Below are 27092 nucleotides of genomic sequence, written 5' to 3' on the forward strand. Positions count from 1 at the left end.
CACAAAGGCCTTCATTTCAAGGTTCAGGTAAAAGGATGGTGAAAACTCTTATTTTAAAATGTGTAGTTTTGTGAATTCCCTGGCGGTCCAGTGGTTGGGACTCAGTGCTTTCACTGCCAGAGACACAGCATTTTCCTGTTTAAATGAACAAAGATATTCCAAGCAAGCAAGCAAGCTACAATAAATTATCCAACAATACCCAGTCAAAATCCATTAAAACTCAGTAGAGGACCAGAAAAGGAAAGCAGTGGGAATTCTAGAAAAAAATTCCAGTAAAAAACTTTAAAGTTTTGAGAGATGGGGGCACCTGTAGGTATCCTCAGGGAGAAGAGAACGTCACATTGGTGTGCACTTAGGGGCACCATTAAGGGGAAAGAAGTGCAGGTGAGGTTAAAAGGAGAACCAACTATCATCGGTTTTGAAGACTGTTTCACAATCTTTGTAAACCTCTGCCCACTTTTGATACACATAAAAATCTCATTAAACTCCCAGTTTGTGTTGCAAATAGGGTTTTTTTTTAATTCAAGTACACAGTGATAATATGATATTGAATACATACATTTTTTGCAAGCTGTACATCCTTCTTCTCTGAGATTCTGACACATTTCTCAAGTTATCAGAAGGGTAGTTACTAATAATTTAGTGAAGTTTCCAAGAGCACGTGGAGGTCTTGATAATAAGCCTTCCTTTTGCCTTTGGTAAGATCAGTGGTTCTCAACTGGGGGCAACTCTGCCCCTGAGGGGATATTTGGAAAGTCTGGAGACATTTGTGATTGTCACACTTGAGGATACTACTGGCATCTAGTGGCTATGATGTTAATTAAATGACAAAAAAAATCTTGTCCCTTTAGGTCAGATTATAGAGCAGCTCCCTTGCTGCGATCTGCTGAAAGTCAACCCTCAACACGACAGTTTGTATTAAGAACAAAAACAAAAAACTTGTCCCTTAAAGAAAAACACAAAGTCATGGCTAAGCATCAAGTATACTCATTTAGACTGAGTGAAATCAGCTGAAGCTTGATGGCAATCCCTTTACCTCCAGAAAGAAGGTCCAACTCTGGCAGAAATGAGCTTTGCCACAGAGGGAAGTTCCGATGAGTGAGCTTGACTCTTAACAGTGGCTTATACCTGCAAGGGCACAGGCAGAATCACTTGCAGAGTTGCAAAAATCAAGGTATCATGCACCACCTTGGATATACTGAATTGCCAGAACCTTGGGAATGGGACCCAGGTGCAGAAGATTTCAAACCTCTTCCCTGCTGATTACAAACACAACCCCCAATTAGGAGACATTGCTGTGGAACAGTGGAATCTCAACTGGGGTGATTCTGCTCCAGAATCATAGCTATTAAAACGAATAATTCTCTAACATCACCTAATATCTAGTCCACAGTCAAATTTCCCCAAAGGTCCAAAAAAAGAAAGAAAGAAAGAAAGAAAGGCAAGCCATGTAGCTTTTTAGAAGTCTAGGATCCAACCAATGATCACATTATCACAGTGAGCTGTCATGTCTCTTTGGTCTACTTAAATCTACAATAGATGCTGGTGTGGTTTTTTTTTTTTTTCTTTCTGGCCTTTTATGACATTGATATATTTGAAGCAGGAATCCCCACATCTTTAAACATATTTCTACTTATTCCTATCTTCACCACTTCTAGTTTCTACCATTAAAAAAAAAAAATCCTTCCTCTTCAGATTTCCAGAGCTCATACTCTTCCTCCCTTCAGAGCCAAGCTCCCTTAAAAAAAAAAAAAAAGGCATCACTTCACCTTCTTGTTTCTCAGGTCACCATTCGTTTCTGACCCCCTCATGCCACTGATACTGCTCCCACTAAGGTCACCAAAGGCTTTCTACACATGCCAAGTCCAAAGGACGTTTTTTCAGTTAACACCTTATCTGACCTCTCTGCAGCAGCTGCCATTGCTACCCATTATCTCCCTCAAGGGCTCTCAAACCTTGGCATAATTCTTTTGTTCTCTTCTGAGTCTATGTCCCGGAATGTTGGTATTCATCACGGTTGTCCTTGACCGTCTCATTCCCTCCATGGCTTTAACCACCACCTATTAGTGATTTCCAAATCTCTTCTCCAGTCTAGAACTCTCTCCAAAACTCAAGACCCATCTATCTAACTACCTACCAGACACCCTGGCCCAAATTTCCTATAGTCCCCTATATGTAATGTGTTCCTAACTGACTTATTATTTTTCCCCTGCAAACCATTTCTCCTACTATATTCCTTTTCTTAATTAATGGAAACACCAGTTCTCCAAATTTAAAACCTCTCCTCCTGCTTCTTCATCCCCACTAATGAACCAATCACCAAATCCTCAATTCTACATCCTGTATAGCTCTCACATTCATCACCTCCTCTTCAGCTCTACATGAGCGGCAGTCAAGGCCCTCAACATCTCTCCCATAGACCATCACAAAGATATACTTAATCTCTATATTTAAAATCCTCTTTCTCCTTTCTGATCCATCCTCTACAAGTTATTTTTCTAAAACACAAATTGGTGCACATTGCTCATCTATTTAAAGCACCCTCCTTGACTTCCCATGCCCTGCTAGGGAACAATTTAGCATGGTGGTTAAGAACACAGGCACCGGAGTTAGAAAAAGATGAATGCAAATACTGGATTCTCCATCTACTGCGTGGCCATGAGTCACTGTTTACCCTCTTTAAGCCTCAGAGTTTTCATTTATAAAATGAGGATAATTGTGTCTTTCCAACCATGTTGTTAAAGGATTATAAGGTGATGTATCGAAAACATTTGTCTCAATACCCAAATTAAATACTTAATAATTATTATAAGATGAAGTCCAAATTACTTAGCATGGCCCTTTATGATCTGGTTACTGCCTACCTGTTCAGTCTCATTTTCCATCCCTCCCTCACAGTCTTCATTGCCATACTATTTCACATCTTTTTGCTTTTGTACACATAATTTCCTTTGCTTACAAAATGTAGCCCCCAGTGCTTTGTCCAATGACTGAACGCTATCCCAACCTTCATTTTTGCCCTATGAACCTTAAACACAACTCTATCATTTTGTATTACATCTATTTCCTTGTCTTCCTCTCACACTAAATTGTTTCTTGAAAGCAGAGATAAGTGGAGAAAATAACAACACAAATAACAGGCATGGAAATTCACCTCAGAGACATGGAACCTTATCAGTGTCTGTTGAACAAATTTATAGAAAGGACCTAAAGTGATCATTCTGTTCTCAAACTAATTTGATGTAACTCATGGTTCATTTATTTTACTTTTTCTTCTTATTTTTTAAAAATACATCAGCCTAATGAGAGGTTAGGTAAGCAAGTTTGGAACTTTACACTTGGATATTTTTTGTGGAGTTTTAGAGCAGCTGTGGAAGAATAGGGATTCAAACTGGGTCTTGAAAATTGTTTTGGTCCAAAGCAGAAAGGGCAAACAGGGCCTGTGGTATTCAAGCTGGGCGACGTGAACTTCAGTCAAAACTTCAATGTAGCAAAGCTAAATTTGGTTAAGGCATGTTGTTCCTTAGAGGGAAACTGTGATAACTCAAACTCAAATAAGCAAGCTTATTAAGGGAGAGATGCCCAAAGAACATTTCACCATGGGAACAACTAAATGAGCAAACAGAAAAAGCCAGAATAATAAGTATCTGGGAATAGTCTCTATTATAAGAAGACGACCAAATACTTTAAAAGAAGTATACTGGCGAATACCAAGGCTATGCAGGCTCTTAGACGAGAAAAAGTGTGGCTTGCAGAGTTAATGGTCTTAAAATAGTACGCGCAACACGAGGCAGGCAAATTTCCTTGTTCTAAAAGGAGATTACAAACAGCTCATTTACTTGGGTCAATAAACCAAGTCATATTCCTTTCTAAAATCCGAGATGCCATGTTTATCATATACCAAGATCACACTTAAAAAAAAATTCCCTCCCTAACAATTATTAGAAAAAGATGTTTCGTAAGGGGGCGGGGAATCTACTCTCAACCTACCAAAAAGAAAAAAAATTAGAAATCTGTCAAAAGGGCAGTGAAATCCCGACTTCGCTAGCACCGCTGTGTTGGACACTGCTGTGACGCCCGCGAAACAAGTTCAATTAGGGTCTAACTCGCTTTGCTCTCCCCGGCAGAGCCAAGGAAAAAAAGAGAAGTCACAAGGGAATCGACCCCGGGGGAGTTGCTGGAGGATGCCGTCAGTCTGCAAAACGCCAAAGGCTCAGAAAAGGGGTCAGCGCAGGGGCAGGAGTGGCAGTGGCCCCGAAAGGTGGGCTGCGCGAGGATGTCATAGACGGGTGCGGTGACGAGGCTGTCACGAAGCTGCCTCCCCCCTCCCGGCCTCGTGCCCCAGTCACTCACATGCGGGGCCCGCGCCCCCTCGGGCTCCTCCCGCCTCGGGGACAGTAAACCGCCGGGCGTGGAGTATAGGCCGACAACTTCCTGCTTCCGGGCGCACAACCCGGAAGCAACTCCTACGCCAAAGGCGAGGCTGCGCTCTTTCTTCCCGCCCCACGCTTCCGCCAGAAGCCGACAGCACAAAGACTCGGAGCGCTCGGGAACTCTCGCGAGATCTGGAGAGAACTGGTTCTTGCTCCCCCTGGCGTCGTTTCTTCCTCCTCGGTCCTCTTCAGTTCTTGCCAGGGTTTCTCCTCTTCGTGGGCCACAGCAGACTTCATAGCTGAACTGATTCATTCAATGAGCGTTTGTTGAGCCTCCTACTACGTGCCAGGCAGCGTGTTAGGCATTAAGGGGTGGGAGTGGGAGGGATAACGTAAATGGTGGGCAGGCCCTTACCCTTGGGATCTAAAAGAAAGGCAGTAAATAATATTTTCTTTATATAATATATCTTATATCTTATATATTATATATATAATATATCTTTATATAATAATATCTTTCTAAAAGAAAGGCAGTAATAAAGAATTGATAACAAAAAATTAATTAAAATTAAAAAAATAATAAAAGAAAGGCAGGCAAACAAATCACTCAGATTTACACACGGCCCACTCATTAATGTTAATTGAGAGTTTACTCTTTGCCAGACATTACAAAGGACTTTATATTCGCGAAAATGCTTCAACAACCTCCATTTACCCTCATACCAACCAAGCTGAAGTTTATGAAAAGGTTAAATTGCTCGAGATTACACTGGAAGCTCCCTCTGTTCAGGTTCTGGTCTGGAACAGGCCCTGTGTGAATGTTGAACTGAACTGAATTAGGACATGGTCCCTAACATGGGCTGTTAACAATCTTCTTGGTGAGAAGAAGATCTGACACAAGCAGTTAGACAACGGTGGAAGGTGGCACCGAATTAAAGACCAAGAAGAGAGAAGGGGAGAGAGTCTACTGTAGACAGGAAGAGTAGAGAGGTTTTCTGAAGGAGCTGGAACAAGGACATGGGCGAAGTTTGGGAAAGCATTGCAAGGAAAAAGACTAGCTTGGGCAGAGGTCTGGAAGTGGGAATGCTGGTGCCACATTTAAGGCTTGGATAATAAAATAATAGGAAATCAGGCTGGAGAAGTCAGTGAGTGGTCAATGATGAAGGGCCTTCAAGCCCAGGCCAAGTGATTTGGGACTTTAATGGGCAAAGGGAAACCATTTAATATTTCATGGCAGTATCTTGTAGTATTTCGGGAGGAGGGCTTTGGCTGCTGTGTGTAAGATGTATTAGTGGGGGGAAGCCAAAAGGCAGGGAACCCAACAAAGGGGCTTCTGAAATAATCCTGGTGTTAAAGGTCTGAAACAGCAGTGGGAATGGGAAGGAAGGGATACAATTTGGGGATCTTTGGAAAAAAGAACTGACACGTCTTGATGTGTCACTTATAGGGAGCAGAGAGAAAGAGGATGATCTTCAGGTTTCCCGCTCAAAAAATGATGTTTCTGTAAAAGTTTATAATTTTGTTTTTAATAAGGGACATTTATTCAGAAGACACATTAAGCTTAGATACAGAATAAATGAAGTAAGTATTATACAAGCTACAATTTAATAATAGTGAATTTAGAAAAGGAATCCACGCCTCTTTGTCAACTCTGTCCTGAAGTCACTGACACCAAATGTTCTCTTGGGGACAAAAAGTCCAACAAATACTGAGCCTCTTGAGGAAGGATTTGGAATGAGCCAGCAAGACGCTGTCTTATTCTTGCGTTAAACCCCAATACATCCTCACTGTACCCTAAGCCTCCCAAGATATACAGTAAGGAACTACATAAAGTCCAAAGAAAGGAAACTCAGATAACAGACAGAAAGGACCAACGATGAAAACTTTTCCATCCAGCTCAAGGGTCATAACACAAAACTGCAGGAAGTGTAAAATTAATTATACCTTACATTAGCACAGCACTCATCAGTCTAAAACGTTATTTTCTGTCCATTAGTCATTCAGTGAAACCTGAGCATCCTATGTTCAGTCCTCTGCGAGGAGGGCACCAAGATGAAGGAGGCACAGTTATTCTCTTAAGGAGCTCACTGTCTACTTTGACCTTTACAACCTTGTATACCCTTATTCCTGCTTGGCAATTAAGGAAACTAGGATTGAACTGTGGTCAAGAGCACAGGCTCACAGCTGTGGTACTTTGAGCAAATTATTTAATCTCTGTAAGCCTCAGTTTCCTCAAAGTAAAAAGGGAATAGTGATATCTACCTCCTGTGGGTTTGAAGATTAAGTGTTGTCAAAAGTTCAGAAATAAGCTACAAGGATATATTGCATAGCACAGGGAATAGAGCCAATATTTTATAATAACTATAAATGGAGTAAAATTTTAAATATTGTGAATCACTAGGCTATACACCTGAAACTTACAAAATATTGTAAATCGACTGTACCTCAGTTTTTTAAAAAATTTTTTTAAATTTTTGGCTGCGTTGGGTCTTCGTTGCTGCACACGGGCTTTCTCTAGTTGCAGCAAGAGGGGGCTACTCTTCGTTGCAGTGCGTGGGCTTCTCATTGCTGTGGCTTCTCTTGTTGCGGAGCATGAGCTCTAGGCGCAGGGGTTTCAGTAGTTGTGACACGTGGGCTTAGTTGCTCTGTGGCATGTGGGATCTTCACAGACAAGGGATCGAACCCGTGTCCCCTGAGTTGGCAGGCAGATTCTTAACCACTGCGTCAGCAGGGAAGTCCCTGTACCTCAGTTTTTTAAAAAGTTCAGAAATAGCAGAAGTAAAACACTGGATCACTGGAATAGTAGTTAGTAAAAGTTTATTGCACACACACACACACAAAACAGTTTGCAAACTGGGGGCACTCAGAACATGGAAAGAGGCTCAAAGGTATATTTTTATAAAGCAGCTTATACAGTGAGAAGGCAGTGGTTGTTTATTCTTCACAGTGGTTGGTTATACTATTAAGAGTTTTCCTAGTGCTAGGGAATGGGTTAAAAGTGGTTACCTCACATTAATTTTGGGGAAGTTTAAGTTTCGTTTATGATTTTCAGAGGCATTAACAAGAAGTGGCCCAAGTTAAGTTTTGCTTGTTTTACAGAATAAGCTAAATTAAGTTTTACTTGTACGACTAAACTGATTTGTCTGCTCAGAGAATTTCCAAGTCTGGGCTCCATTTGTGTTTGATTTTTAACAATGTGAAAGTACACAATAGTCCTTAGCTGGATGCCAGGCACAAAGTAAGCATTCATTTAGCCATCATTATTAAGCGGTGTGCAGAGCATTTACAATATGTTTATTTACCCCATTTCTTTTTTGTCCTCCCTCCAAACCTCATCACATTGCCTCTACTTTGCTTCTCTTTGATCCTGAGCAAACTCTTAATAACCCTGGGGCATCATCTATCCCAGCCACAGTCACTCTAAGCCTTGCTCTAGCCCTGATCTATTTGATCTTCATTCTCCTGTCTCTCCCTTTCCTTATCTCTCATTTTCTTCCCTGTCCTTCCCTCTCCCGTCTCTCCAGACTCTGCCTTTGGAGTCTAGAAGCTCTGATTTGCTGTATGGCTACGGACAAATAAGTCATTTAACTGCTGAATCTCAGTTTTCACATCTGAAAAATGGGAATAATAACACCTACTTTATAGGATTGTTTTGCGGAGTAGATTATAATGTTCAAGTGCTCTCTAAATATACAGTGCCTTACAAGCGTTAGTTACTGGCGTCTCTCATCTCTATTCCCTTCCACTCTTCCTCTCCTTAGATTGTGGGACTAGGGAATTCTTCCAAATGAAAGGTTAGGATTTAACGCCAATAGAAGTGCAGATTTGCTGGTTGGTCACGCCTTCCACGCCTAAAAGACAATCAGAGCGTTCGGAGAGTGGCGCGGCATCTCTCCACTTGGAGACCACCTTTTATAGAGCTTGCACTTTTCTCCGTCCTTGCGGACAGCTTGCTTTCGCCTTGCACCCCAGATTCTCGTCCTTGGAGGTGGGGGTCCTTCCCCTTCCTTGTCTCAAGCCCCCAAATTTTAGCATCGCTAGAGTTGAATGGCGGGAACCGGAAGTGTGTGCAGCGGCGCCGGGTCCCCGGCGAATCGGGTCCCAGGCGAATCGCCGGAAGTAGCAATTGCTACGGGAGGTTTCCGCCAGCTTCGCTATGGCGGCGATCCCTCCAGACTCCTGGCAGCCGCCCAACGTATACTTGGAGACCAGGTGAGGGCCCGGCCTCTGGGGCTGGGCTGGCGGAGGCGACGCGGAGCCCAGGCTTAGCCGCGGGGCTGGGTTCCCGGCGCGCTCCTTCGGGAGGCCGACCTCCTCGTGGAGCCGCGGTCGTGGCGGCAGCCTGAGGGCTGAGTGGGGACCGCCACTGCCCGCGTCCGAGCTCCGCACCGACTCGCGCTGAGACTTTAGCGACAGAGGCCCGATTGCCTTCCTCTCACCCCTCCGTTCGTTCATCCTTTCATTCAACTAACGTGTATTGAATCTACAGGCCGGGGACGTAGGATCTGAGGGTCAGAGGTGGATAAAACACAGCCTTGCCTTTAGAAGCTTACAGTATAGTGAAGGAGACAGATTTGTAAATATTAAGGTTGTAAGTAGCACAGTTGTATAACCAGATTTTTAGGAGAACACAGGAAGAAACACATTTATTCTCTCCTATCAAAGAGTGGTAATATTGAGCACCAAACAGCTAGTGCCATGCCCCTGTTGTGTAGCATCACATTTAGTTTAATCCTCTTAGCAACTCAGATCATGTAGGTACAATTTCAGCTTCTCTCCAGTTTTAGCAGGAGAAATGTCAAAATTTACAGAGTAAATGGCTTGATTAAACCCATGTAGCTAGTAAGTAGGGGAACCTCATTTGGAGCCTGGTCTGTCTGCCTTATGTGCTAGATTCTTTAGCCCCACTCATTCCATTGCTTCCTTGGAAAAAGTTAAAAGTGATCTTTCCAAAGTGGGACAAATAACCTTAAGTAACTTCTTACTACTACAACAGTATAAAATTGAAATTTTGTAGTCTGACCTTCATCCTGGCCTTTGCCTACCTCTCTCCCTACATCTGCTGTTCTCACACCAGCAGCCAAGGTCCAGCCATCGTCTTTCCATCTTTCTATTCTTGCCCATGCTGCTTTTCCATCAGAGCACAGTTCTCTCAGATGCTGCTCTTGCCCCTTGGCCATTTTCCCCACCTTCTTAATGAGAAAATTCTACTTTTTCTGGCCTCAACTTGAAAGTATGTTATTTCTGAACTCACCTGTTAGTTTTTTTAATTATAGCATAAATCAAAATTTAAATCCAAGCAGTTGTAGAAGTGTATAGAATAAGAAGTGAAAGCCACTCCTCTCTGTAAAAACACCATTAATAGTTTGTTGGATGACCATCCAGATCTTTTTCTCTGTACACATAGGCATCTCTTTTATGTTCTATTTTTAAACAATAATAAGATTGTATGATCATATTGTATATATATTTTTTTTTTCTGTAATTTGCTCTTCTTTCGCACACTAGTACACGCAGCCTTCCGTAGTATGGATATTTCATATTTTAGTCATTCCCTCTTTGAAGACTTAAATTGCTTCTCATATTTTTTTTTGTTAGGACAAATACTGGCATAAACATCCTTGCACATATTGTATCCTTAAGCATTTTTGTAAGTTTCTCCATAGACTAGAAACTTAGAAGTTGAAATTGCTGTCAAAAGGTATGCACATTTCAAATTTGTATAGGTATTTTCTGGTTGCATTCCAAAAAGTTATTCCCTGTATTTTACAAATATCCACCAGAATGTTGCTCCGTGAGAGGAAAAGCACTTAGAACTGTATCTTGCACAGAGTAGTTGTTAATCCGTGTTGAATGTTAGGAGTGTGAAGGATGAATTGCCAGTAGAAAGGCTGTTAGAAAACTATGTTCTAGCACATACTACATTATAGAGTGCTTACACTGTGCTTGGCACTGGGTATTCAGGCTATACAGAGTTGACTCAGTTCACACATTCTTGGAGCTTAAAGTTTAGGTGAGTGATGAAATGGAGGGGAAGGCACCTGTCCTAAGTCTTACTTCTTCCTTTTCCTTAGCACTACTTCAAGGGGAAAAGCACTCATCACACTGGGCAGGTGTAAAGCTTTGAAGTAATCAGATTTTGCCTTTGTTGTACCCTTCCTAAATACACACAAACTGTACCTTTTTTTTTCCTATTAAATTTTTTAATGAATAGGTAGTAATTTACATAGTTCAAAAATACAAAAGCTTAAAAAAGATATTCACTGAAAACCTTCCTGTCTCCCATTTACCCACTTTCCACCCCCACCCAGAAACTTATGTATGTATAAATAAATTTGAATTCCCAATATTTTAATGTCCAACTTAAAAAAAATTACAAATTAAGTGTAAGATTTTTTTCCCATAATTCAAGGGTTGGTTATATTGGTTATATTGGTATAGTGATTTCTTGTATACAAGGTGTTAGAATTTTTAGTTGTCCATGGTTATTTTGCTTAAAAGAAGTACCAGAAGCCCCTGCATGTTTTACTCAAAGGAGGTATCTGTGTTTATGTTATTTGCATTGTGTTGTTTTCCTTTGCTGAGCATGAAATCTGATATTTATCATAATTTCATGATTTATAAGCTTGGAAAGGAAGAGTCATGGAGCAGTCCCATAATGTTTCTGTCTGCTGTGACCTTGTTCTTGACTGGAGCTCTACTGTCCTCTCCCCCTGCAGCATGGGGATCATCGTGCTGGAGCTGTACTGGAAGCATGCTCCAAAGACTTGTAAGAACTTTGCTGAATTGGCTCGTCGAGGTTACTACAATGGCACCAAATTCCACAGAATCATCAAAGACTTTATGATCCAGGGAGGTGACCCAACAGGGACAGGTACAGTTAAGTCAACGTTAGTTTCTGAAGCCTCATCCTGTTATAACTGGGTAGAAGGTAGTCAGGGCTCTCTTCCATATACCAGGGACTGGGTTAGTTGATTCTGGTGGCTACTCCTGCCCTTGCTAGCACACCCCCTTCCCCAAACACACACAAGTGGAATTGAACAGAAACCAATCTTGACTCCTGGACTTTATAGAGTTTCTCATAACTTCTGTGTATTGCTTTCTAAGAGCAAATAATGTTTGCCTGAATTATAGTACTGCATAGAGTAGTCTGGATAATCAGGAGTAAAGAAGGACATTTGCAGTGTTTTGAGGAAAAGAAAATAGTGAGTTCTTAGATTGATTCATTCATTTAACAAATACTGAGCACCTGCCTTGTGTCATATATTTTTATGAGCTCTGGGATATGGCTGTGCCTAGACAAAAAAAAAGAAAACCCAAACTTCCTGCTCTCAATAAAGCAGGAAAAGGATGTGGGGATGGGACTTTAGTAGAAAGGTCAGGGAAGTCCTGTCTGAAAGATGTGATTGGAACAGAGATCTGAAGGAAGTGAAGGAATGAACCTTGTGACTGAGAGAAGAACATTCCCTTGGAGGGAAGAGTAGACCCAGAGGCTGTGAGGCAGGAGCCTACATAGGAGATCATGTAGGACCTTGTAGGGCATAGTAGAGACTTTGGGTTTTATTCTGAATAAGATGGGAGCCATTAGAAGGTTTTGAGCAAAGGAATGACATGATCTGACTTATTCTTTAAAAAGATCACTCTGGGAATTGCCTGGCGGTCCAGTAGTTAGGGGTCTGTGCTTCCACTGCAGGGGGCACGGATTCAATCGCTGGTCGTCAGGGAACTAAGATCCCACATGCTGTGTGGCACAGCCAAAAAAAAAAGATCACTCTGACTGCTGTTTGGAGACTAGATGATGTGGGGCAAGAGTGAGAGCTGGGAACCAGTTAGAAAGCTGCTGTAGTCATCCAGTCTAGATATATGTGGTTGGACTAGCCTGATAGTAGAGAAGGTGGTGAGAAGTGACTGGATTCAGGTTACATTTTGATAGAAATGGAGCCAGTGGGATTTGCTGAGGTTGGAAGCCGGGAAGGACAGGCGTGTGAGAGAAAGAGATTGGAAAGAGAGTGGAAATGTTGATTAATGGGATATGAGTGTGGAGTTCATGGAAAGGTCTGAGATGTAGGTATGAATTTGGGAGTTATCATCGTTTAGTTGGGATTTATTAGTGAAATTGGTAGATGCCAACATTTATAAGTTTCAAGGGCCCTTGCTTCCCAGTCTGCATTTTCTCTCTGCTAATTCCTATTCCTGCTCTTTTGCCTTTAAATAAGCTTGGTTTTCTTGGTGGCAGTTTTTTCTCAGTCTTTTTCTTCCTTGTCATTCTCAGTTGTCCTTTATTTATCCTTTATGACAAAGAGGCATTCTATTTTTTCAATATATATGGACACATTTCAAAATATAGAATATAGAGGAAAGTAGAAAAAAAGAACAAAAAAATCACTCATAAGAGGGAATTTCCTGATGGTCCAGTGGTTAGGACTCCCTGGTTGGGGAGCTAAGATCCCGCAAGCTGTGCGGCGTGGCCAAAGAAGAAAAGAAAAGAAAAAAAAAATCACTCATAAGTTTACCTCCTAAAGATTCCTAACCACCATTAGCTATTCCCCCAATGTCCCACCTCTCAGAAATGATGAACGTTAACTTTTGGTGGCCATTATTCTAGACATCTTTCTTTTCAGATACCTAGTTAAAAGGATGGATAACTAGCTAGATGGAAATAATTTCAAGAGAATAGGCTATGTCATGCATGCTATTGTTTCTAAAACAAAAAGTATTTTATTGAATTTTGTATATACTTAACAGAAAAATTGACTTCCTGCTATGAAAGATGAGGCAATTAGTACTTAAATTTCTACCCATTCTTATTGTTTAGGAAAAACTTAGTTTTACTTGCTTCCTGTGTTGGGAAAAACTCAGTTCTTCCCTCCTGGGTTTTTCCTTTACTTTTATATGCTCGCACAGAACACTTCACTGACACTTCTGGTCACCAAATGTATGGAATTTTTTCCCCACAACAAACAGCTCCCTGTGACACCAGCTGTGTTTGATTAATTTGCTAGAGCAGGTCAGAGAACTCAGGGAAACCTAAGTGCTTACTTACATTTACCAGTTTATTAAAGGATATTGTAAGGGATACAGATGAACAGAGATGCTTCAGGTGAGGTCTGGGAAGGTGCTGAGAATGGGAAATTCTATCCCCATGGAGTTGGGGTGCATCACCCTCCCAGGGTGGATATGTTCGTCTGCTTTGAAACTCTATAAACTCTGTGCTATTGGGATTTTATGGAGGCTTCCTCATGTAGGCATGATCAATTATTAGCTCCATTTCTAGCCTTTCTCCCCTCCTTCCCTCTCTGGAGAAGGGGGTGGGGCAGGCACTGAAAATTCCAAGCTTCTAATCATGACTTGGTCTTTCTGGTGACCAGCCCCCATCCAGGATTCCACCCAGAGTCACCTCATTAGAACAAAAGATGGTCCTAGTGCTCTAATCACTTAGGAATTTATAAGGATTTCAGGAGCCCTGTGTCAGGGATAGGGTCAAAGACCAAATATTAGAACAAGAGACGCTCCTAGTGTTCTTACCACTTAGGAATTTACAAGGGTTTTAGAGGCTCTGTGCCAGGAACCAGGGGCATCTATATGTCTCTCTCTCTCTCTCTCTCTCTCTCTCTCTCTCTAAATATATGTATATATAGATATATCTTTTTTTCTATTATCTCACACCTGTCCTCCCTCCCTTGCTGCCACTTTTTTGTTGTTAGTTTTATTTTTCCTTATCAGAGTTTACAGTATTTTCCATTCTGCACCCGTGAGTCCCTCAGTTACAGTGTGGATTCTACATTTCAGAGGGTTCAGTGCTCACCACTAGGCTTTTCTATTCACAAGTGGTAGAAGGCAGAATATATTGTTGAGTGGTTTTTATTGCAAGGGCTGGAGGGTGTTATATTTTCAAACTCAATCATGTTTGAGAATTTCTGCCAGTTACGCTTTTAGTTGAAAAAGATCATGACTTATTTACTATTCTTGGGCCAGACTAATTCTCTCAGATCTTTTTAGACAATTCTGCTCCATTGCCTTCTGGTTTTGAACATGGCTTTGGAGAATACTGAGGCCGGATTTACTCCTTCCTTCAGTTCAGGGAAATTTTTTTATTTGTATTTCTGAATATTTTCTCTGTTACACTTACTAGATTTTCTGTTTCAGGAAACTAGTTATTCTTTATTTCATTGCCTTTGCCTTCCATATCTGTCACATTTCTCCTGAGTAAGTGAGGTGATGTTTTTCGATTTTTTCCTGCATCCACTGAAATAATCTCAGACCTTTACTCTGTGCCTTATTCAGTTTTGAGCCCTGTCTATTCTGTTCTTTACTGCTCTAATTTATTTATTAGTGCTGTCTTGGTGTCATTTGGCTCTCAGTCTGTTTCCTCAGCTCTGCAATCTTTTCACCTTATTCTGTTGATTTGTTATCTTGTCTTTGAGCTCTTGTTTTCTTGGATTCTTATTTTTGTTGAAGCATCTGTAGCTGAGACAACCATGGAGAAGCCCCTCTTGGATTATATTTTCTTCCTTCTTTCTCTCCTTCCACTTGTTGTGTATGTTTGCATAGTCTCCATGCCATTTCTTGTTGTCAAATCCACGCTTAACGTCGGAACCTGCATTGACCTTACCTTTTATTTGCTTGGGTACAGTGTAAGTGGATTCTCTTTGCCACTCTCCCTACCTTTGTGGGACTAAGTGGATTCTCTTTGTCACTCTCCCTACCTTTGTGGGACCAGTCATCTTCCCCATCCCAAGTGCTAGGTTGCTTTCTTTCCATTTTATTCTAGCCTGCTGAGGGTGTGGGAGAGAACACCGGCTCAGCTCATGCTGAGTGAGCCCCTGTGGGAGGGCTGACTTCTGTTCTGTCTTCCGAGACTCCATGCTGGTGGTGTCCCTCTAGCCCCACCCCAGGCCCTAGGTAGCCCCTGAGTATAGCTGTAGCAGAGGGAAAAGAGCCTCATACCTTTTTTCGTTTTCAGCTGGGTTTCTATAACAGAAGACATATTAGCAAGAGAAAAGCATACAAATTTATTTAATATAAGTTCTGCATGACATTTCCTTTATAGGGAAATGAAGACCTGAAGAAGGGGTTACCTTGAGCGTTTTTAGGCTAGGTTTGATAAAGAGTGGAAAGTTGTGGGAAAATGTGAGCGGACAAAAGGGGTATGAGTATAAGCTCAGTGTAGTAAACTAGGGGAGACTTAGCAAGGCTTGTTCGTTCAGATTCCTCTTGGGTGTCCCTCTTTCATGAAAGTAGGGATGTTCCTTTCCTCCAGGTATACGGAGGGGACCTCTCACTTGAGAGTCTTATGACCCACTTCAGGGGAATGTCAGAAAGTCCTTCCTGCACCTGCCGTTTCTCACATTCCTTCAACTTGAAATACTCATTATGCCAGGGTGCCTTATTTTGGAGTAGCATGTCCTGATCCCTGTCATGGCCCTGTGTTCCTCCACCTAACTAAGGTGGTCGTTGCTATTACCCTGACCTGCCACTCCTGAGCGCCTGTGGTGTGTGGGCTTCTGTCTTCAAGGGCTTCTCCTTAACTTCTTCAGGGCTGTTCACCCACTCCCCTTGTTGGCTTCTCAAAATTGGAGGGTATTTGTGAGAATTCTCTGGGTGACACTCCTCCTTTCCTGATTACTACTTTTCAGGAGTACAGGCAGAAGAATCTCTTATTTCTTTCCCTGACTGACTCTTTTCAGAATCTTTGGAATAAGTTTGTCTCCCTTTTCTTATTTGGTTGTTGCTGATGAATTTTTTGCTTTGAAAACAATTGAATTTTTTGTGTTTGCCTCATCAGTTATTGGGGAAGGCTAAGTCTAATTCTGCTTCAGTCCACTTTCTTTATCTGAAAATGTCCTGTCAACACTTTGTTGTACTTCTTTCCTATCTTCTTCCTCTTTCTTGTTGTTATGAGATAAAATTTTAATTCATAACACCAGTGAACTGAGAGTTCTTGATTAGTGTACAAGAATTGGAAGTGACTCAGATGTGAGTGCTCTTGTCAGAGCTTCCCTGTATTTCTGTAATTAGTTCGCAATCCTTCATAATGTCACATTTCCATGATGTAATTTTAATGAAATTGGATCACTCAAAAGATTTCCAAATAATTGCGTCCAGCCTCAAGTATAGTGAGTGGTTGAGTTAAGCCTTTTGGCAGGCTTATGGTGGAAGGCAAACAGGAGTTAGGCCCTCCTGGGTCACTAGTATGGACTGCTGGCTGACTAGGTAGCATAATTTTTGCTGAACATCTCAGATGACCAGCATGTGGCATTCTGGGCTCTTCAGCAGGTCGATGTAGCTTTTCTATCCCCGATGTATCCTTTCTGTCCCTCAGTCCGGCTCCTCTGGAACTATACTTTCCATGGTCTTTCTTTTTTTTTTTAATTAATTAATTAATTTTTGGCTGCATTGGGTCTTCGTTGCTGCATGCAGGCTTTTCTAGTTGCGGCGAGCAGGGGCTACTCTTCATTGTGGTGTGTGGGTTTCTCATTGTGGTGGCTTCTCCTGTTGTGGAGCACAGGCTCTATGTGCAAGGGCTTCAGTAGTTGTGGCACATCGGCTCAGTAGTTGTGGCTCGCGGGCTCTAGAGCACAGGCTCAGTAGTTGCGGCACACGAGCTTAGTTGCTCCGCGGCATGTGGGATCTTCCCAGACAAGGGATCGAACCCGTGTCCCCTGCATTGCCAGGCGGATTCTTAACCACTGTGCCACCAGGGAAGTCCTCCAGGGTCTTTCTGATACACCTTTGCCAGATGTTTTCTCAATTCAGATGTCTTTGACTTTGACCTCTTGCTTCATTTTAAACCATTTTTCTTCTTTTAAATTTCCATTATTGTAATAACTCTGTGCTGGCTCTTCTCTTAGCCCTCTGAATGTCTTTTCTCTGTTTTCTACTAACTTCTTCTCTTTCTCCTCTCCCTGTAAGACATGGCATCCTATCAAGCTCTTCCTTTCACGTTTCCAGCTCTGCATGTAGCCTCACGGTGCTCACCAGCTGCCGTGATTACAGTGATTAATTACGTGCTGATGATGCTGTGTGTCACCCTCACTCTGATTTCGTCTCACCTCCTAGTAGCTCCAGGAACACCTGAAATTTCACGTGTTGAACAGCAAGCTCTTGTTAATTTTATTCATTTGATGAATATTTGCTAAGAGTCTGTGGGGTATCCTGTACTATTCTAAGGCCTGTGAGGAGTATTTAAGCATTAGAAGACAAGGCATTTTTCTCTTCCTTGCAGAGAACCCTGCCCTGCCAAGAAGACAGTGTATTCATTATAAGAAACAACTAGAAAGTAATAATATGATAAATATGCAAATGCATGGTGGTATGCTATGGATTATGTATAGAACATTTGTTGGGATAATTCATAATGAGAGAAAAAGTACAGTGGAATGGGGTTAGAATGGGATGGAGTAATATTTTGAGGTGGGCCTTGAAGGAAATGCAGGATTTTAACTTTTGAGAGGACAGGGAAGGGCATTTTATTGATAGATTTAGGAAGAAGAGTGAATACAGAATGGAGGCACAAGTGACACACATGTAAGGTGTGAAGGAGAACCCACCACCCCAGGTGTCACGTCTCATGCTGGACTGGCTCTGTGACGTGACCCAGCCACCTCTCCACGCCCAGGACAGATGGATAAAATGTGATTTCTGAGACCCCCAAACTGCATGCTTAGGGGAGAGTAAGGGAGGAGCAGTTTGGGGCAGAGTGCACAGAGTAGTAGGAGACAGCATGGGGGTTAAGATTGGGCCATTTCATGGAGACTCCCACACGGGAGTTCAGATTTGAATTAGCATCATTCAGGGACCATATTGGACTCTTGATAAGAAAAATGTGTGAGGACATTTAATCCAGCCGTGATATACGGCAAGGTAGTGTAGTGTGGGGGTGAACAGAGGGTCGTGGAGCCCGCTGGGCTTGGGGTTGAATCTTGGCTTCACACGAACACTTATTAAGTGTTATGTTAGACAACTTATGTGACCTTGCTGAGCCTTCTTATATATAAATGGGGAGTGTGGTTATATGTACCTCATGAGGGTTGTTGTGAGTAGTAAACGAGCAGATGTTTATAAAATGGTTAGCACAGGTTCAACACAAAATAGGAGCTCAAAAAAGTATGGGTGTTTATTGTTTATTTTGGTTGTTAATTCATTTAACAAATGTCTGTTGGACTCCAGGCATTATTGTAAGAGCTGGGGATACAATAATGAATAAGAACGCCCTCATGGAACGCTCATTCTGGTGGGAGAGACAGTGAACAAATAAGTACGTAATACACTGTCAGGTTGTGCATGACAAATGATATGGAAAAAATGATGTACAAGGGGATAGAGCAGGGATTCTCAGCCTTGGCAGTACTGGCATTTTAAGCTGGATAATTCTTTGTCGTGGGGGCCGTCCTGTGTATTGTAGAATGTTTAGCTGCATCCCTGACCTCTACTCCCTAGATGCCAGTAGAAGTCCTCAGTGTGACAGCCAAAAATGTCTCCATGCGTTGTTCAGTGTCCCCAGGGGGCAGAGTCACCCCTGGTTGAGAACCACTGGGATAATGAGGGAGGTGCTACTTTGGATAGTGTGATTAGGGAAGACCTCTCTCATAAGAAGGCATTTGAGCAGAGCTCTGGATAAAATAAAGTAATGAACCATGAGAATGTCAGGGACAAGGACAATCCAGAGGGAACGGCAGTCAGAGGTCTTAGAACCAGAGTGTGCTCTGCAAGAAACAGCACAGAGGCCACTGTGGCTGGAGCAGGTGAGTGAGGGGGAGAGTGGCAGGAGGTATCAGAGAACCAGATCATGGAAAGTCTTGTAAGTTGTGATGAAGACTTTGGACTTTGTCTGAAGTGTGATGAAATGTCACTGGAGGATTTTGAGCAGAGGACTGCCATGATGAGACTTGTTTTAAAAGGATCCCCTGACTTGCACATGCAGAATAGACTGGTGTGGAAAGCAGGAGGCAAGGCCAGAAGCAGGGAGATGAAGTAGAAGCTTTCATTGTTGTCAAAGCTAAAGCTTATAGTTTGCACTATGGTGATAGGGGTTCTGTTGGTTCTGGTCCTCTGGGAAGCACATGCCAAGACAGAGTGAGAAATTCAAGAGATTTAATGGGGTAACACTTGTGAAAGGTAAAGGGGGGAGGGAGCAAGTGTTGGAAGGAGAAGTCTTCACATATCAGTGCAGGTCTAACATCTGTGAAAGGAGAGAGGGAAGTGGAGAAGGAGCCAGTAGAGGAAAATGAAGAGCTGCCAGGAAGGTGGGATTTCAAGAAAGGTGGCATCAACTGTCCGATGCTGCTGTTGGGTCAGGCAGGGTGAGGCCTGAGGATTGACCAGTGGATTTAATGACAACGTGGTGGTACTGATGACCTTGACAAGAGCAGTTTCAGGGAATGGTGAGGGCAAACATCTGAATGGAGAGCATTCAAGAGGCTGGAGAAGAAGTGGGGTGGGGTTTTTCTGGAAATTGATGCAGAGAAATGGGGAGATACTTGGAAGACAGTGTTGTCGTCGTTTTTCCAAAATGTGAAATAGTAATACCATGTTTTTATGCTGATAGGAATGATCTCTCAGAAAGAAAAACTGATACAGGAGAAGGGAAAATTGTAGCTGCAAAGTTCCTTAAAGGTGAATGGGATTGATTAGTATGTGGTGGTGGGATAGTCATTTGAACAATTTATTTGTACAGTGTATTAATAATGGATGAAGCAAGGTAAACGGGTAGAGATATAGGAAGGAAAGTGGATTTGGTGATGAGAACCTGTGAAAGTTCTCTTCCTTTTTCTCAGTGAAATAAGAAACAAAGTTATCCACAAAGAGCAAGGAGCAGAGGGGGAATGGTGGAGGTTTGAAGACAGAGGAACTGGCGTAAACTTGGGCAGACCGCCTCCCAAGGTGGACTGTTGGTCACAACCTACAGTCGTCTCTCGCAGAAAATGCCCAGATTATCTCGGTTAGAGGAGGCTCATCATCGCTGATGCTACTGTGTTTGCCTCATGTCATATACTACATGGTTTCCATGCATTGTCTTACTTAATTCTCATAACAGTCCTTTGAGACATAAGTACTACTACTGTTCCTATTTTTTGGACAAGGAAACTGGGGCTTAGAGAGGGTAAGTATATTGCTTAAGGTTACACAGCTAGTAAGTGGTGGAGTGGGAACCGAAATCCAGATCTCTCTGACCCCAAAGGCAAGTGAGGAAGAGAGGACTCTATCTTAAGAGCTAAAGCTTCTTGGAGAACTGTAGTATTGTTTGCTGTGTTAGATGTGGTATCTGGCATTTGCCCTGGTAATCCAATAGTAGCTCCACTAGTCAGTTCCCCCTTCCTACTGTTACTAACAAAGTGATTGTATCAATTTGGGATGCTTCTGGCTGCAAGTAACAGAAAACCACAGAGGCTTAAACAAAGAGAGCTTTTGTTTTTCTCACATAACAAAATGTCTGGAGGTGAGCAGTTGCAGGCATTGGTTCATCTGCCCAGCAGAGTTGTCAGGGACCCAGGCTTGCTGTGTCCTTCCACTCCACCATTCTCAGTGTGTTGGCCTTTGATCTCAAACTTGTCTTATGGTTGCCAGGTGGCTGCTGCTGCTCCTGACATCACCTCTGCTTTCAAAGAAGGAAGATGAGGAAAGAGCTATGGGTGAAAGACAGGAGTGTGTTGTCCTTTTTTAATCAGGAAAGCTATAGCTTTCCTAGAAGCTCTACTCAATGGCTTCTGTTTATGTCAGTAAGTCAGAACTGGGTCATCTGGCTACCCCTAGCTGCAGACGGGACTGGTCAGTACCTGCCTTTTTTGTCTCTGAGGTTGAGGCAGGCCATGGAGAAGGGGTTGGAAATGCTCAGAGGACATCTGCGGTATCTGTTAGAGGCTCTCTTGCTGGAAGAGAGGCTTTGATTGGTTTTGTTAGTTGCCTTCTTGTGTCGAATGCCCCAGGCAGAGCTTTCACGTGGGCCTCCTAATGGCTAACTGGCTGACCTGTGGCTGCTTTAGGGCTGGATATTAATCCGTGATTCCATCAGCTGTGGCATGGGAGTGGTAGGCACAGGTAGCACCAAGTATGGTAATCTTTGTGTAAGAGACCACTCTCCATGTCTTAGATGCCACTCTAGTTCACCTTGAGAGGTTTCTACAGTCAGTGAGCAGGAGAAGGAAGAAGCACATCAGAGCAGTCTTGGGGATAAGACAGGTTTTTTGTTTTTGTGTTTTAAAGAAACAGAAAGCACAGATCATACAGAAAAAGATTAAGGAATTTCAACTGCAAAAAATTCTTTGCATGAGAAGATCCCATTAAAAGAGTGAAAAAAGTAAACTGGAAAAAAGTATTTGCAAAAGCATTAACTGACAAAGGATTAGTATCTAGAATAATCCTACTAATAAAATATATATAAATTTTAAAATGTGAAACCACTCGGTAGAAATGTGACTGTTGACAGAGGAGGGAAGCTAAATAGCCAGTAAACAGGAAATTACGCACAGCTTCAGGGAAACGCAGTTTAAAACACCACAAGAGATCTGACACCTTTCAGACCGACAAACGTTAGAAAAAGCCTGGCAAAAGGACCTCCGAGCAGTAAGGGTGAGAGTGAGAGCACTGGGGGTGGGGCGCACATTGGGGCCACTTCTGGCAAGATAGTTGGGGAAATCTAGTACTGGTGAAATGCTGATACACTGTCAGCCTGCATATCCCCCATGAGGTATAGTCCCTGAGAGCTCCTGCACTTGTGTTTGGGAGACAGTATAGGAATGGTTATTGCAGCATGGTTTATGATAGCAAAAACATTGGAAAGATCCTAACTATCCATCACCATGAGAAAAGATTATGTTGTAATCGTTCAGTGGAACGAATGCTACAGAGAGCTGCATGGAACAAAATGGATGAATATCACTTACAGTGGTGACCCAAAAAAAGCTAACTGCAGAAGAATATGTAGAGTATAATACCATTTATATAAACCTAAAAACATGCAAACAACAGTACATTTGTTTAGGGATGCATACAATGTGTAGTAGAAAAGAAAATGCACAGAAATGACAAACTCCTGGTCAGAAAGAGTAGTGGTGACCTGAGAGGAAAATGAGATCCTTCACAGCAGTTGTTAGCTCTTGGGGGAGTGGTGGAGTTGGGGTAGGGAAACAGGGCGTGTGTGCCTGGGGTCTTCGACTGGATTGGCCACACTTTATTTCTTGAGGGGAGGCTGCACAGTTGTTTGTCATATTATTCTTTGTATCTTTTTCTGTCTGAAATATTAAATACATTGAATAAATGTTTAAAGGAGAGGACAGAAGAGTGGAAGAACTTTGAGGGCACAGAGTTTGGAAAACAGGCCTGTGCCTGTCTCCCTTGTATCTGTACTAGAGGAGGCACACAGCACGTTTTTACCACAGAGCTTCCTAATTTTTGGCTTTGTATGTGATCATTGACATCTGTTGCCTGCTCTGCACCGGAGAACTCTTTAATCACTCCCTGTCCATTTCTCCACTATTCTGCATGCCCAAAGGAATGTTTTGATTGGAATTATTTGTCTTTCTGACAATTTGCCGCAAACCCTACTGAGTTGAATTAGGTTATGAAAAGATAACATATTATGATTAAATGGTGCCTTCGAGGCCCAAACTACTTGCAATTGGTCAAACTATGCCTAGTGAGTGAAGTGGGGCTTCCATGCCCTTTCCTCTCATCGCCTTCTGATTGCTTAAACCCCCAGGCTTTATCTGTGACTCTTGACTGGCCTATCCTGTTTGTGGTGCCATTCATATGTTCGGTTTCAGTTCCTTGAGAGTGGGGCCCTGAGGTTCTGGCAGTCCTTGGCTTGCAGAGATCACACTTCCAAGGCTCAGCCTGCGGACAGACAGTGCACTGCTGAACTTCATCCTCTTCATGCTCATTCAAGCCCTGGAGGTAGGGCTTGACCTTAGTTTGTCCCCATAGCCCTCTTTCTCCTGTCTCATCTTCAGCCCTAGCACTTCTACTAACCAACCCCCACCCCAAGCTCAAGCAGGAACCTTGACTCTGTAGTCAGAGGGAACATACTGGTTATATAATTGCTGTTTGGAGGTATACTGGCATGCTGGAATTTTTGGAATGAATTTTTACATAGTTTGGTAGTTCAGTAATTTTCCAGAAGCATGGGTAGCCTGGGCCAGGTGGGAGGTTTCCCCAACTCTGTTAACATTCACCCCCATTCCTGTTTGCATGAGAACAGCGTTTTCTTCCTGAACCGGGGGCTGTGACAGGCTCCCTGTGGTGGAGCATCCTAAAAGGCACAGCAAAGGATTTTTTACCATGGAAACACCTTAGCAGGGCCCAGGGGCCTCTGGGGGTGGACATGGTGCTTTAACATGCTACTTTCACAGCAGGCTGTAAAAGGAAGTGAGCTCCTTGCCTCTGGCCTGTTTCCTGGCTGCCAGGCAAGCAGAGTAAGCTGATAAATCTGCTGTTCACTTTGTTTCAGGCTGTTTTGTCTTGACTGGTCAACTTGGAGAAACCAAAGTAGTTCAACAAGACATATGGTTGACTAAATAATTGATTAAGAGAGTTATCTCCTATTAGGACATTTTTTCCTATGGAAAAATCTTATTTAACGTATCATTTTTCTCTAACAACAAAACCTGGGTGCCCAGAACAGCAAGGGTATGGACTCTTGTGGATATATGAATAACCTGTGATGTTGCTAGCAAATCATTCCCAGTGCCATGTTTCTTCATATTCTCCTTACAGCACACTGCTTCTCCTCCCAATGAATTCTCCCTACTGTAATGTTATTCTTTTCTGCCACATTGCCACTCAGCACTGTCCTTGTTTCTCCTTAAGCTAGTTATCTTTGACTTAAATGAATTTTATTTTCCTTCATCTAGGTTAAGGATGACAAATAGGTTTCAATTCTTATGCCATCTCTGATCCATTAAAGATGGCTGCCTGGATTTCTGGGTTGGTAAGGATTCAGAGGCCAGTCTAAGCTCAGCAGGGAAGAATGCTGATTGATTAGCAATGTCTGTGATGGGCATAGGGTTAGGGCTTGGAGCACTCCTGTCTAAAGTACCCATAAAAATGTAAAAATTTAGGAAACCTCTTAACACATCAAACCGTGAATGGTGGTTATTTGTAGATGGTTAGATTACAGGGGGCTTTAATGTTCCTTTGATAATGATCTATGTTTTCTACATTTTGACAGTGAAAATGTATTACTTTCATAAGCAGGAAAAAAGCACTCAGTGTTATTTTGAAAAGAAACGTCTTACCTAAATGAAACCAGTGATTGGAATATGCTGCGCCAGTGCTTGATTCTGCTGCGGGGCTGCGTAGTTGCAGTGTACTTAGCACGGCGCTAGGCATGCTCACTGAGTTTCCTTTCCTGTACTCCGAAAGTCATTTGACCCTGGACTGTAGTTCTTGGTGTGAGGCAGAATGTGGGCTGATTGGTTTCCTGTCTTCTAACTGGCAGGTCGAGGTGGTGCATCTATCTATGGCAAGCAGTTTGAAGATGAACTTCATCCAGACTTGAAATTCACAGGTAGGTATATGACCTGGCTGGACTGGGTACGAAGAGGGTGTGGATTTTAAAAGCTCACTCTTTTGGCTGTGATTCAAGGTGAATGCCTGACACCGTGGCCTGGTGCCATGTAGCTGCCCAGCTGCAGAGCCACAAAGAGCTCTGGCAGATTAGAGAAAGCGGCCTCAAGAGTCCTGAGCGATTCAGAGTGCCGAACTGAGTGATCTTGATTCTAACTACTTGTTGAATGTTGCTGTTATAAGCTTCCTCAAAGAAGCAGGAGACCTTCCTGAATTTTTGAGGGGAATTGAGAACATGGTCCAGAGCTTAGCAGGGATCATCATGGATAGAGGCTAGGGAGTAGGTGAAGACAAGGGAGATGAGGCCATCGGGTAGTGCAGATGTCAGCCCTTGTGCGAGGGCAGAGAGCCTGCCCTGAGGGGAAGGTTGTCTGGTCGGGTGGTTGGTCTGGCTTCTTTTTATCCCTAGGCCGGTGTTGCAGATCCAGGCTGGAGCTATGGGGGTTATTCATACTCTTTCCTCTCTTCCTTTTTCCCGCCAGGGGCTGGAATTCTCGCAATGGCCAATGCCGGGCCAGACACCAACGGCAGCCAGTTCTTTGTGACCCTGGCTCCCACCCAGTGGCTTGACGGCAAACACACCATTTTTGGCCGTGTGTGCCAGGGTATAGGAATGGTGAATCGAGTAGGAATGGTGGAAACAAACTCCCAGGACCGTCCTGTGGACGATGTGAAGATCATTAAGGCATACCCTTCTGGGTAGACTTGCTGCGCTCTTGGGCACACCCAGGTCTTCTGAGATGGCCCCAGTGAACCAGTTTCCAGGTGACCTAGAATGACACGTAACTCTAAACTGCATTTTGGTCTTGCAAATCTGAGGCGCTGAGGAGGCCTGGGGTCTTGGGTGAGTTAGAGATGGAAGTGTATTTTAATGGGATGCTTCTTTTCTCTTCCCCAGTGCCTGTGTTGACAGAGCATTTGCAGAAATGCCCATGCGTAATTGTTCACAGGTTACTGCTCACTGCAAATGACCCATACTGCTCCTTCTTGTGTGTATCTGCTCTATACACTTGGAACGAAATGAAGCCAACTCCGTCATTTCACATTGCCTAACGAGCCTCTTCTTGCAGAAATTTATATTCTGGGCTACACTGCAGTCTTTGGTGGCTGACAGCCATAGAATTCAAAACCAAGGAGTGTCTATCAGCCTTCTTAACTGTGTGCGCCCCCTATTTCAGTCTCTTGCTTTTGTTCTTCCAGGGATTGTATGCATCTCTCTATATATTTTCCCTCTCAAAACCAGAACATCAACACTGCTGTTTCCGACACTTAGACATCCCACGCAAAGCCACATTGAATTTTTGCCAAGTGAAAAATGCATCCAACAATCAAGTTTCTAAGAATGTGCCAAGTGGGGAATGATAATGTGTAATAATCGAGAAATGAATTTATTAAAAAGAAGCAGAAGCATTGACCATTTTTTCCCCAGGAAGGAGCAGAAATCTATAGTGAGCATACGGAAAGACTATGGATTCTCCTTAAAAAGCAGTATCCTCATAAAGCAGAAGCACCACTTAAGTTTTTTAACCTAAGACTTTAGAGAAACTAGATAAGAGATTTTATATATATTTTTTTAATCTTTCTGATTTTTTTAGGGAGGGGGCGGTGAGAGAAAGGAAGTTAATACCTATGGAATACATAGAGCTTCCAAAATAAAATGCCACTGATGGTTGAAATCACTGCTGTAGTTTGATTTTAAATATTGTATGAGGTTCTAACATTTGGATCTCTGAACCATTTCAAGTAGTATTGCAGGACTGATATTCAAGTTGTCATATCATTTTAGGTTTTTGGATCTCTAGTAGACTTCTCCCATCCAAGAGTAGGTTTGACTTTAAAAAGTCAAACCTACTTCTAAAAAAGCAGTACCAAAGAAAGAAGTAAGTGATGTCGATTAGCATGTCTGAGTGAGGGGGAAGCCCCTGTAGATTAACCAAGTGGATGTGCTGAGAGACCTGAACCATTCCCTGAACCTGGAAGAGATATACCTGCATGTCATCACAGGCCCAGAGGCAAAATGTGTTGTGGTGTTTGTTTTCTTAATTGGGTAGTTTCTTGATTGAAAAGGGGATTATAGCTTAGCTGTTCATCCTTATCACTCTACATATTTTGGAAATGGTGATGGAATGGCCAAACAAGGTTCTGTTCCCCAGGCCT

The 27092-nt window shown here is 42.7% G+C and overlaps 2 protein-coding genes across 7 annotated transcripts in view; one reads left to right on the plus strand and one right to left on the minus strand.

The window, feature by feature from the left end:
• C11H6orf89 (chromosome 11 C6orf89 homolog) overlaps positions 1-4446 on the minus strand; it is a 32219-nt gene extending 27773 nt beyond the window's left edge. For 4 of the 6 annotated variants that reach the window (XM_059938798.1, XM_059938797.1, XM_059938796.1 and 1 more), the window contains exon 1: positions 4354-4434. In XM_059938798.1, the coding sequence (XP_059794781.1) occupies positions 4354-4355 (2 nt within the window). In that variant the 5' untranslated portion in view covers positions 4356-4434. Of the gene's footprint in view, positions 1-1036; positions 1129-4353 lie in introns of all 6 variants that reach the window. The other 2 variants (XM_059938799.1, XM_059938801.1) reach the window with 2 other exon arrangements.
• Positions 4447-8466: 4020 nt separating this feature from the next.
• On the plus strand, positions 8467-26614 carry PPIL1 (peptidylprolyl isomerase like 1). The gene is made up of 4 exons (XM_059938802.1): positions 8467-8585; positions 11093-11247; positions 24808-24876; positions 25418-26614. Exons 1-4 carry the CDS (start codon positions 8530-8532, stop codon positions 25636-25638), a joined length of 501 nt encoding a protein of 166 aa, XP_059794785.1. The 5' UTR covers positions 8467-8529; the 3' UTR covers positions 25639-26614.
• Positions 26615-27092: the final 478 nt, after the last annotated feature.

The sequence above is a fragment of the Balaenoptera ricei genome, chromosome 11 (assembly GCF_028023285.1).
Source record: "Balaenoptera ricei isolate mBalRic1 chromosome 11, mBalRic1.hap2, whole genome shotgun sequence".
In the NCBI taxonomy this organism is placed as follows: domain Eukaryota; kingdom Metazoa; phylum Chordata; class Mammalia; order Artiodactyla; family Balaenopteridae; genus Balaenoptera; species Balaenoptera ricei.

Bases quoted from the DNA above. Each gene is read 5' to 3' on its own strand.
- PPIL1 (XM_059938802.1), top strand. From the start codon at position 8,530: ATGGCGGCGATCCCTCCAGACTCCTGGCAGCCGCCCAACGTATACTTG. The intron at 11,248-24,807 runs GTACAGTTAAGT...TCTAACTGGCAG, and splicing joins AGGTGACCCAACAGGGACAG to GTCGAGGTGGTGCATCTATC. The intron at 24,877-25,417 runs GTAGGTATATGA...TTTTCCCGCCAG, and splicing joins TCCAGACTTGAAATTCACAG to GGGCTGGAATTCTCGCAATG.